Source organism: Cupressus sempervirens, chromosome 4 (genome assembly GCF_028749045.1).
Source record: "Cupressus sempervirens isolate cs-2001-9-10 chromosome 4, ASM2874904v1, whole genome shotgun sequence".
Lineage (NCBI taxonomy): Eukaryota > Viridiplantae > Streptophyta > Pinopsida > Cupressales > Cupressaceae > Cupressus > Cupressus sempervirens.
The window spans coordinates 839,316,868-839,329,629 of NC_143121.1; the positions used below are offsets into that span (position 1 = coordinate 839,316,868).

At 36.9% G+C, this 12,762-nt stretch overlaps 1 protein-coding gene across 3 annotated transcripts; it reads left to right on the forward strand.

The window, feature by feature from the left end:
* Positions 1-5,247: 5,247 nt before the first annotated feature.
* On the forward strand, positions 5,248-10,750 carry LOC149564005 (FT-interacting protein 7-like). 3 transcript variants are annotated; one of them, XM_089827094.1, is made up of 3 exons: positions 5,248-6,048; positions 6,349-7,415; positions 8,027-10,750. In XM_089827094.1, the coding sequence occupies exons 2-3, from the start codon at positions 6,693-6,695 to the stop codon at positions 10,547-10,549; spliced, it is 3,246 nt and encodes a 1,081-aa protein (XP_089683220.1). In that variant the 5' UTR covers positions 5,248-6,048; positions 6,349-6,692; the 3' UTR covers positions 10,550-10,750. The 3 variants fall into 3 exon arrangements, with proteins under 3 accessions (XP_089683220.1, XP_089683222.1, XP_089683221.1); XM_089827096.1 differs by having other exon boundaries at positions 6,385-7,415; XM_089827095.1 differs by having other exon boundaries at positions 5,248-7,415.
* Positions 10,751-12,762: the final 2,012 nt, after the last annotated feature.

Consider the following 12,762-nt stretch of genomic DNA (forward strand, 5'->3'; position numbering starts at 1 on the left):
TCTTCCATTGTTAGCCTACTCTCTAGGGGTTCATTGATCTACATGGTGCAACCATACTTTTGTAAGGGTTTGAAAGACATATATCTAATAGTTACATGAAAATTTAATTAATAAAGTAGAGGAATATAACACACGTACATAGAAAAAGAAGACACATATTTAATGTGGTTCACCCAATTTCAAGCTACAACCATCGAACAAAGAGTCAAATATTATTATCTAGTAAATCAACTTGATTACAATTTGTAACTCAATACCGTTGCAAGAAGCTACGAAGTTCTAATATGAAAAGCCCTAGCCTTAAGCCTTTAACAAGACTTAGGTCGGTAACAAAAGTAAGGTTAAAATATGCCAATCAATAGAAAAATAGCTCTGAACGCCTTTATACAATAATAGAAGTCATTTTTTACTTTGCAAGGTGTTGCCCCTTGACCTTTCCATGTGTTGCAACATGGAGTGCATCAAAGCTGTTGCCTCTAGACTCCGCAAGGGTTATTTCTCTTTGAGCCCATCTTGGGGGTGCTTCCCCCAAACCTTCATTGAAAAATGTTGGGGGAAACTCCACCAATAAAAGTGGGGAACTACTAGTCTTTGAGTCTATTTAGGCTCTTTATAACAACAATATATTCTAATTAGCTACTAATCTATAATATTTTTGAATATACAACTAGAAACCTAGATTAGAATGTAAATGTCCATTTAAGAGACATGAAATATTGTGCAATATAAATATGTTGCATAAATGAATATATCTAGAATACAATGAATGTATAAGGTTTGCTAGTTGGATCTTCTTTATTTTTTTTGTTTGTACAACATATTTATGCAAGGGACCATAAGCTAGGCCCTCAATAATTTTTTACATAGGTTTCATGCATGTATGATGCTTGTTGCATGTGGATAGGACAGTGTCAAATGTTGAGCTTGGTGCTAGTTGTATGGTTAGTTTTCCAGCATGATCATTGGTGGCATATGTATGGTCAAATGTTGAATGAATGTGCATAGTACAATTAATAAAAACATGTGTTCCCATGTGCAAGATGTCATATGGGGCAAGCATTGTTGTGCAATAGTGCATGAGAGATGTGCACAAAGAATGGTGTAGAGTTATATTGGGGTTATGTGACATTGCACATATTTGTGCGAGAGCTAAATGAAAAATAGTGTGGAGCAAAGTCATGTTGACATTATGTGATGCATGTTGAGAGGAGTTAAGTGAGGAGACTACATCATTGAATGTAACATAGGTTTTGTTAATGTTTGAGGTTAAGATTGTGCATAAGGCTACTTTCAAATTAATAGGGTTGAACCCATACAAACACTACCTATGTTTGATGAGTCATTGCAATATGTTGTTGATCATTCTCTTGATATGAATGAGCATACCATTAAGAACACCATACCTTCTATTCATCTTAAAGAAATTCCCTCTACCAATGAAGACTTATGAGTGATGAACCTTCTCCTATGAAATACCACCTTCACAGGGATATTTTAAAGCAAGAGGAGGACATCATAAATACCTTTCTTAACATTGCCTTACCTTCATTTTTCTTGGACACTGTTTGGTGGTCTGGCTACCTTCTGGCCCCTGTTTGTATTCTCAATCCCTTAGACTTGTTTGTGGTATCCTATTGGACATTAATAAATTATCTTATCTTATCTTATCTAGAGATGAAGCATTAAACAAAGTCCCTAATATGTATTGTAAGGATAACTTGCAAGAAAGGGATAATATCAATACTAATTTCCTTAATTCTCTCCCTTCAGGTAATGAACCCATGAACAATCAAGATCCTGATCAAGTCAATGTTTTGAGTAGTGAAAATCCTAAGGTTTTTGCCCATTTTTGTCAACATACTCCTCTAACACAAAATGAACTGATCATTGTCATTAAAGTTGCTCAACAACCTAACTATCATGCAATTTTCCACACTAACACAAGAAATAATAGATAACTTAAAAGTTCACTTGTTCCTCCTTCTCTTCCTCCTCAACTAGTGCTTCCTCCTCTACCCTATCTCTCTCAAAATCTTGGAAAGGAATAGACATAGTAGAACATTTTCATGCTACTCTTGCCAATATATCTCTTTGAGAGCTTCTTCACACTTCAGCTACTTATCATTAAGTGTTACAACAAGCATTGAGAAACATGATTGTCTTTCCTCCTAGGCAAGAAAACATAACTTTTACATTAGAATGCATGAATGCAACCAACAAAAAGGCACAAATTATGTTTTCTCAGGATGAGTTTATTTCTAAAGAAATTCAAGATCAACATTATTATCTCATGTTTGTTGTTCTTATCAATGGTAGCCTTATTTGAAGAGCTTTAATTGGTAATGGCTCAAGACTTAAAGTTTGTAGAACTTAAATGACTTTTTTACATAAGATAAATGGAAATATTTCAGCAATGAAACCCAATTCCACTCCTATCCATGGCTTTGATAATGTAGCTAAACAAAACTTGGGTATTATCACTTTGCTTGCTAATGTAAGTCTTTTTATTTTACCGACACCTATTCAAGTGATGTGGGATACTCTTCAATTATAATCTTCTCTTAGAACAACCATGGTTACATGCTATGCACACTATTCCTTCAATGCCTCATTGCAAGGTGAAGTTCATCTATAACAACACAATATGTACCCTCGTTGTCAATGATAGGGTCTGAAATTGCTTACGAAAAGAATTTGTTTATCTTCTCCTACAAGTGCTCTATTAGATGATGATTGGGGGTAACTAGACTTTACACCATCTTTTACAGGAGAATACAAACTTTTTAATTTTAACACAAGACCCTTCAAATAACTTAGTGTGTCATTTTTTCAACGCGATTCTCAAGAGAATTCAACTCAAAATCTCAAATGTGGTTTAGAATTTGAGTGATAAAGCACTGAGAATGGTGATAAACCTATTGAAGCATTTAGTTTCAAATCTAGTCCTCCTTTTTCCACATCCTCTCCTTTATCATCTAACACTCTTCTATATCTATCTTCAATCAAGAAATCATTTTTCCTAACCTTCTTTGTGCTAAGGTGATTACTCGACCTAAATGAAGAAGAAGCATAATCACAGTATTACAAATCTTCCTTTTTGCATGTTCACCAATTTCATGACCACTCCACTAATGAATATCAAATCTTACATTACAAAATTCAACAACTCATTGGTAATGATATCATTCACATAAAATGTCACAATGAGTTATTTTTCGGTCATAATCACTTTGAAAAACATTTAAGTTCCTATTATGTTGCTCAACACCATCTTCTACTATTAGCTTATTCTCTAGGGGTTCATTGATCTGCATGGTGCAATAATACTTTTTTAGGGTTTGAAAGACATATATCTAATAGTTACATGAAAATTTAATTAATAAAGTAGAGGAATAAAACAGACATAAATTGAACAAGAAGACAAAGATTTAACATGACTCACTCAATCTTAGGCTATAACCACCAAAACAAAGAGTCAAATATTATTATCCAGTAAATCAACTTGATTACAATTTGCAATCACTTGTAACTTAATATTGTTGCAAAAGCTACCAAGTTCTCATATGAAAAGCCCTAGCCCTAAGCCTTTAACAAGACTTATGCTAGTAACAAAATTAGGTTTAGAATATGCCAACCAATAGAAAAATAGCTCTGAACACATCTATACAACAATAAAAGTCATTTTTGGCTTTGCAGGGTGTTCCCCTTGACCTTGCTATGTATTGTAACATGGAGTGCATCATAGGTGCTGCCTCTAGACCCCACAAGGGGCATTGCTCTTTGAGCCCATCTTGGGGGTGCTTTCCTCCAAACCTTTATTGAAAAATGTAGGGGGTAACTCCACCGATAAAAGTGGGGAACAATCAATCTTCAAGTCTAATTAGGCTCCATATAACAACAATATATTCTAATTAGTTGGTAATCTATAATTTTTTTAAATATACAATTAGAAACCTAGATTAGAACGTAAATGTGTGTGTTTAAGGGACATGAAATGTTGTGCAATATAAATGTGTTGCATGAAAGAATATATCTAGAATACAATGCATGCATAAGGGTTGCTGGTTGGATCTTCTTTGTTTTTTTGCTTTGTACTAATTTGTACATAGGTGTCATGCATTTATGATGCTCATTGCATGTGGATAGGACAATGTTAAATGTTGAGCTTGTTGTTGGTTGTATCATTAGTTGTCATGCATGATCATTGGTGGCAAATGCATGGTCAAATGTTGAATGAACATGCATAATACAACTAATAAAAACATGTGTTCCCATGTGCAAGGTGTCATATGGGGCAAGCATTGTTGTGCAATCATGCATGAGAGATGTGCACAAAGAATGATGTAGGGTTATATTATTGGGGTTATGTGACATTGCGCACACACGTGTGCGAGAGCTAAATGAAAAATAGTGTGGAGTAAAGTTGTGTCCACATTATGTGATGCATGTTGAGAGGAGTTAAATGAGGAGACTACATCATTGAATGTAACATAGGTTTTGTGGATGTTTTGAGGTTAAGATTGTGCAGAAGTCTACTTTCATATTGATAGGATTGAAACCATACAAACACTCTGATACTAGACATGATGGTAAGATAAATCAATCTAGCTAATATAGAGTTTGGGATATATGTCACAAGAAGAAATCATAATTCTAATTATTCTTTTTAATTAAAATGACAAAGATATGCCACACATAATATATCCATTAAACTACACCTCATATCTCTTTTTCCTTATTTTCTTTGACATCTATGAACATTTTCTGAAATTCTTTAGGTCAGTCAATGAGCCCTTGTTTGTTAGTGAATTTGACGAGTTCTTAATGAGTCCACCACATATTAAGTTTTGTTGAGAGCAGGACTCTGACATCATAAGGGATGAGGTCAGGATCATGTCTTGGGTGAATTTAGCGGATTGGACACCACTAAGTTTTTTTTTTTTTCTTAGCTAAAGAGGTTTTAGCCTGGGACGAATTCGGTGAAGTGGATTACCCTCATTCCTTAACTCTTAGCCAAAAAGGTTTTAGTATAAAGCTTGTGCTCTTGTATCAGATTAACTAAATTGACTTTGTAGATGAAAAAACTTAATTAAAATTAAAATGAAATTCTTCAATTTAGATTCCAAATTTTATTTCTTTATTTCAGATAATGAGAAAACACTTGAATCAGAAATATAGAAGTCGTAGCGTATTAGCATTTAAATGTGGCAAGTTTCTAAATTTTTAGCTTACACATACCCTGACATGTCAATTTTGCCGAGGATAAAGTAGGTGAAACATTTCAATCTGAAGATGCACCAAACATCTGATAGATGTAGATTCAAACGTGAGCGCCTCTTTCGTTCTCTGTATAGTCAGAATCAAGAAACAGTTCTGAACAGACAATCTTGTTAACAGTGATAGAATTGAAAGCAAAGCTTCGACTCCCTCAACCTTATTAAGAAAGTCCAACATTATTCTCAAACAGCGATGCTAAAAAGTGAGAGAAGGCGGTTTGACAAAGACATGGAAAGGGAGAAAAGGAAAGCAAAAGCTGCTGTGACAAAGACAATCCAGTCTTTAAATGAAAACTTTATTTCATACATCGCTGGACTCCACAATTACCACTCTCAAGTAAACAATGGCAAAAAAACACAAAAAAGTGCCATTGTTTGCCATCAGCAATGGTCATGGAGGACATGCTTTAATGAAAATATTCAGAAGAACATCTTTTATTCATTAATAAATATTTAATCTTAAACTTCTGTCATGATTCCTTGAATTCCAGATCTAATTCATCCCCCAACCACCTAATGAAAATTAATTTATCCTACAAATTACTCTGTGCTACTTGACTTTTTCCTTGAAACTTATTTGGTAATTCACCTAATCTTTCTGGAACTGAATTCCATAAGCTTTACGGTCAAGTTCTCAAGCTAAGAAGAATCCAATCTATTGGGTATCTTCTGCTGAAGGAAGTCTTCAACATCATCCACCTGTATGTCTGGACACTTATCACCAACCAACTGAAGTACTGCTCAGAGTCCTGAAATAAATTCAGAGGCCAAGGTAAGCGCCCTCAGTCATAGGCTTTTGCATAACAACTTATGTTTATTATGTTGGACTTTTAATCTCAGTTGATGGACTTCTAAGCTTGAAACTGGACTTCCAGAGTAGTTTTCAGCTCTCAAATGAAAACAAAAATTCCGTAATGTTCAATTTCTAGCTGGGTTTCTGCAGTATTTTTTTTAGCACCCTACTAATGTGAAACATTGATGCTAAAAAATTTACACAATCAAGTTCTTGCAAATAGCCCTACTTTAACCGATAGTGTGAGCTCTTGACTGATCTTTGTGTAGTATTTTTCAGCACTCAACTGATGGTTTGCACAAATTCCTGAGACAGAGCTCGTGGGTGGAAAGTGCTCAAATGCTGGCCAAGGCAAGTTCATAGAGACACACGTGCTATGCCCACTGTCTATGTTAATGAAATCGTAAGCAGTTTGAAAATACTTTGAAGGTGGATAGTTTGAACGAGTTCGGCGAGAAGACGAGATTCAATAAGTTTGCAACCTTCTTAGTAAGGATTCACAATAGAAGAGCCCACTGAAGAAAGGATAGGAAAATGTGTTTAACTGTGCAACTTCTAGTACTTTAAACCATGTGGTCTTGTGGACATCATTAAAATTCTTTTGCTTGTTCAAATTTCAAACAATGGGTAAAGTGAAGAAACTGGTTGTTGAGGTGGTTGCTGCTCACAACTTGATGCCCAAGGATGGCCAGGGGACTTCGAGTGCCTTTGTAGAAGTAGACTATGATAACCGAACAAGTCGAACTCCGACCAAAGAGAAAACTCTAAACCCTGTTTGGAATGAGAAATTGATGTTTGATGTGCCCAATCCAATGAATTTGCAGAATCAGTTTCTACAGATAAATGTGTGGCACGAGAAGAATCCTCCTCCTGGTAGAAAATTTCTGGGTAGGTTGAAAATTCAAGGTAGCAGTATCAAGCAAGGTGTGGAGGTCGTACAAAAGTTTACCTTGGAGAAGAGGGGTATTTTTTGGGGCATTTTTTCCGTTGTCAAGGGAGATATTGAATTGAAATTTTATACTTTTGATGAGGAAGAGAAAAAGAAAGAAACCATCCCACAAATTCAGTGGAAGGAGGAGGTCAAGAAAGAAAAGCAGGAGCCAAAAGAGGAGGAGAAGCCAGAGAAGCAGAAGGCATCAGAGAAGCTAGAGAAACCAGAGAAGCAAGAGGCATCAGAGAAGCAGGAGAAACCAGAGAAACAGGAGGCATCAGAGAAGGAGGAAAAATCAGAGAAGCAAGAGGTAACAGAGAAGCAGGAGAAACCAGAGAAACAGGAGGCAACAGAGAAGCGGGAAAAACCAGAGAAGAAAGGAGCAACAGAGATGCAGGAAGCAACCGAAAAACAGGTATAGAGCTATTTTATTCTTGCACCCTCTCATTTTGATGATGGATCACAAAGTGTGATCCAGAATGTTGATGATAAAAAAACATATACAATCGAATCCAGAAACAAAAAACTCAAGTCAAATGGATTGTAGAAATCTGATAATGTTAAATAAGGTATAGAGCTGTTATACAAAAGAAAATAGATAACAAGATGAACTAGTCACGTGTTATACATCATTGGAAATTACAAATATATAGAGTTATATCACTTCACCAAGATCCTATAATTATGCTAATACACATGACAACAAACTAGATGTAATTAACAACAAATGAGAGCTTTTTGACAGTATTCTTAATGCTTCTGGATTTTGATTGTGTGTCCATTCTCAAGCCAACATTTCGGGTAACTTGTGCTCTCCTGCTTGCCATGATGATGGTTCACTCAGTGTTACCCGAAACATTGGCTCAAAAATGGACATGCAATCAAAATCCAGAAGCACTAAGAGTACTATTATGGACCGTGGAAACATACTAGAAACTTTTTGACAGCTAACTCAAACATATCTACAATCTTATTTGATTCCTTCTCCAACTCTCTAATTGTTGGAACATTAAATTTCGACAACAGGAAGTGACGGGGAAGCAGGAGAAATCAGACAAGCAAGAGAAGCCAGAGCAACAGGAGGCAATAGAGAAACCTATGTTGGAGGTGAAGGATGAACCTAAGCTGCAAATACACAAACAACAGGCATCACAACCGAGCATGTCATTTGTTGCAGAGAAGAGGCCTGACCCAGAGCCAGTGATAATGCACAATATTCACTCACGGTCCTTAGATTATGAATTGAAGGAGACTTCTCCACATCTGGGAGATGCACGAGTGAAGGAAGGCAGATGGTTTAGCGGCGAGAGGACGTCGAGCACCTATGATCTGGTGGAACAGATGGAGTATCTCTATGTTAGAGTGGAAAAGGCCAGAGATCTCTCTGCCATGAATATCACGGGGACTTGTGACCCGTATGTGGAGGTGAGGCTGGGAAACTACAAAGGCACCACTAAGCATTTTGAGAAGAAAGCAAATCCAGAGTGGAAACAGGTTTTTGCCTTCTCCAAGAACAGGATACAAGCTTCCACGGTTGAGATAGTGGTGAGGGACAAAAGAATTGGAATGGATGAATCTATCGGGTATGTCACTATGGACCTCAATGATGTCCCCACCAGAGTGCCTCCGGATAGTCCCTTGGCACCTCAGTGGTATAAGCTCAAGGACGGAAAAGGAGACCCTACGCATAGGAGTGAGCTCATGTTGGCTGTATGGATGGGTACACAGGCTGACGAAGCATTTTCAGAAGCATGGCATTCTGAAGCTGCCACGGTTCGCGGTGATGGAGTGGCAAATCTTAGATCCAAAGTATATATGTCTCCAAAACTATGGTATGTTAGGGTTAATGTTATTGAAGCTCAGGATTTGCTGCCTAGTGACAAAGGGCGTTCCCTTGATGTCAGTGTTAAGGTGCAGCTTGGCCATCAATTATTGAAGACAAAGAAAGTTCATACTCGAGCCACAAATCCCATGTGGAATGAGGATTTGATTTTTGTTGCGGCGGAGCCCTTCGAAGAACAATTAATCCTGTCAGTGGAGGACCGGATACGTGAAAAGGAGGATGAAGTGATAGGGAGAAAAATGATTCATTTGCCCACAGTTGAAAAACGTTTGGACTATAGAACCGTGAATTCCAAGTGGTTCACTCTGGAAAGACACAATTTCGTAGAAGGGGAGCAGAGGAAGAAGGAAAACAGATTTTCAAGCAGAATCCACTTGAGGGTTTGTCTCGAGGGTGGTTATCATGTCCTTGATGAATCTACACACTATAGCAGTGACCTCAGGCCTACTGCAAAGGAGTTATGGAATCCAGCGATCGGCAACTTAGAGGTGGGTATACTGAATGCAAAGACTCTGCTTCCCATGAAGATGAAAGGTGAACGAGGAACGACCGATGCATACTGTGTTGCGAAATATGGTCAGAAGTGGGTCAGAACAAGGACGTGTATCGATAGCTTCAATCCAAAGTGGAATGAACAATACACATGGGAAGTTTATGATCCATGCACTGTTTTAACCGTTGGGGTTTTTGATAACTGCCATCTTCAGGCAGGGGCCGGAGCTAAGGATTCAAAGATTGGAAAGATAAGGATTCGCCTCTCAACCCTAGAAATTGACAGAATTTACACTAACTCTTACCCTCTACTGGTACTGCACTCCTCTGGAGTCAAAAAGATGGGAGAGCTTGAATTGGCCGTCCGTTTCAGCTGTTCATCTTTGGCCAACGTGATGCACCTCTACACCTACCCTTTGCTGCCGAAGATGCACTACTTATACCCTTTTTCCGTAAGTCAGCTTGAAAACCTAAGACACCAAGCCATGAACATTGTGGAGATGAGGCTGAGCAGGGCAGAGCCACCTCTTACAAAGGAAGTTGTAGAATACATGATAGATGGGGATTCACACATGTGGAGCATGCGAAGGAGTAAGGCCAACTTTTTCCGCATAATGTCTGTGCTCTCTCCGCTGATTGCAGTTGGCAAATGGTTCAATGATATATGTCACTGGAAGAACCCTATCACCACCGTCCTGGTCCATCTCTTGTTCTTTATTCTGATCTGTTATCCAGAGCTCGTACTTCCCACAATTTTCTTGTATATGTTCTTGATCGGCATATGGCATTTCCGCTACCGGCCTCGACTTCCCGCCCACATGGACACTCGCCTCTCTCATGCTGAAGGAGTGCATCCTGATGAACTCGATGAAGAATTTGACACATTCCCTTCTAAAAGTAACCCTCAAACTGTTACAATGAGATATGTCAGGTTAAGAAGTGTTGCTGGGCGGATACAAACCGTGGTTGGAGACATAGCTACTCAAGGAGAGAGATTTCAGTCTCTCCTAAGTTGGAGAGACCCGCGGGCCACTACCATGTTCATCATATTTTGCTTATTTGCTGCAATTGTTTTGTATATCACTCCTTTCAGAGTGGTAGCACTACTTGCAGGTCTCCATGCTTTGCGCCACCCAAGATTTAGGCACAAGCTCCCTTCTGTTCCGATTAATTTCTTCAGAAGATTGCCTGCACGAACTGATAGTATGCTGTGAGCACTTGGTCCCTTGCAAGCGTTAGGAGACTGCTGTGTCAATGTAGGGTTTTTGTCCTTAATCCCTGTGCATGCATATCTGGGTATAGGGAATTTTAGGGTTTTTATATAGCATATGAACTTTGTAGGTCAAATTTAAATCTCTGTTGTACGATTAATGGAAATCATTGATTTCAAATATATAACTTGTATTTCTTTAAAACAGTATGGTTTATAGTTCTAGAGTAAATCTAATGTTTTATCGTCCACTGAAGAAGTTTCTGCTTGGGAATTTATTGAGGTCACTTTTTATTCGGGAAGATCCTTTGTCTGGTTCATGTTGGAAAGCAGATTTCTAAATGCCCATGAACATTCTTCTTCATTCAAAGATCATTGCAGGTGTAGCATATATCACCAGGTACAGGCTACATAAGCTTATTCATTACAGGTGAGGCATATAACAGCACATACAAGCTATATAAGCTTACGTGTCGGTGTCGGTGTCGCTTAAACCATCCCCGTTCACGTTTTTCCTCTGTGGAGAGGAAATAAGAGCCTTTTGCATTGTTTTTTTTTCTCACAAAATATTTGTCGAACAGTTTTGGTACTCTTGACTTCAACCCTATATTAATATATATATATAGGTTATAGGTTATTCCTTAGAGATATATAATATATAAGGATTATAGATAATAATATGACTCTTATACCTTAACCTATATAATATAGGAAAAAGATATACAATTATCAAAATATTCATGATTATAAGACTTTTATAAATAAAAAATCAAATTCATTCATCACTAATTATTTAATGTTTTATCGTGGTTGATTCAAGTATTCAAATAGTGGTAATTCGTGATGTAATTGTGGCCTCTGTCATGATGGATATTGTTGTGGGAGGAAAATATTATTTGAGCCTTTCTTATATTTGATGATCTAATAAATCATATATTCACTTCTATTGCCTAAGACTTTTTATTTTTCATGCAAATTATTGACATTTTTCTTTAGCTCCATCTTGGCCTTTAGATGATCTTGCATGTTTCTAGACAAATTTACCTTCTAAAAAAAGGTTTAATATATTCAAATTTTAAAATAACAAGAGATGGAGGACACACAACCTTGTCTCTAAATTTCTAAATGAATTTGATAATCACTTATAAGTTTCGGATACCTCATTTAAAACATAATGAATCCAAAAAGGTAATTTGCATGAACATTTGAGAAGAAAATTATAAGTAAGAGGGATCATATTAGCTCCAAATCTCACTAGAGTGAGGACAAAATTAGAATACATCTATAAAAAAATTGTATATAACAAGAGGACATGGATGAGAATACATGTGTAGATGTTGACAATTCAACTGTAGAAGCAAAGAATCCTTTGCAAGCACACCACTTATCACATAAGAAAATCAAGCAAGAATAATTTGCTCAATACAAGAATATTGTATTGATTGCACAAAAAATTATGTTACAAATGAGATAATGAATCTTTATAAAAGGATGAATAAAACCATAGATGCAAACTCTGGTGCAAGATTAAATTAGCATATATAGTTGCGAGTGTCATAATTATAATGAATGAGACACCTTAAGCTATTATTGACCTATTTTAATAAAAGGAGAAAGTACCTAAGTTTAGCTTAAGTGAGTAAAGTAATTATAATTAAATATCATCCTAAATGCTCCAAACTGCCACTTAACATTAATTTAGGGAGTAGCTAAAAGATAATACAAATAAAATATAAAAGCATGAATGGTTCCTAAAAATAAGGTCTGATTAGGTACCCACGTACAAATCCAAATAAAGAAAAGGAGAAAATCTTGGTGGGAAAAAAACTCTTATCAGAGAGAGAGAGAGAGAGAGAGAGAGAGAGAGAGAGAGAGAGAGAGAGAGAGAGAGAGAGAGAGAGAGAGAGAGAGCACTAGTACATTTTGACTCATTTTTCAACGACAATTGGTTGAATTTTTGACAAATTGATTTGTCACTAATTTCTCTTTGAAACTTTGACCAAGTCTTGTGAGCATCAGAATTTCAACTCACAATTTGGTCAAAAATGGCCTCCTTTGTTAATGGGAATGTTGCTCAAAATTTTGACCAAACTTGGTTGAACTTTCGACCAAAGCATCAACTAGGATGCCAAACCCATGACGAGATCCTGGTCAATGTGTTGGTCAAAAGTTTGACCGAGTTTGGTTGAAATTTTGACCAAACTTGACCCTCGATCG

What these genes read in the sequence shown, in the direction of transcription:
- LOC149564005 (XM_089827095.1), top strand. Translation starts at nt 6,693, where the DNA reads ATGGGTAAAGTGAAGAAACTGGTTGTTGAGGTGGTTGCTGCTCACAAC. An exon ending in AGGAAGCAACCGAAAAACAG is followed by an intron (nt 7,416 to 8,026) that starts GTATAGAGCTAT and finishes TTTCGACAACAG; the next exon opens with GAAGTGACGGGGAAGCAGGA.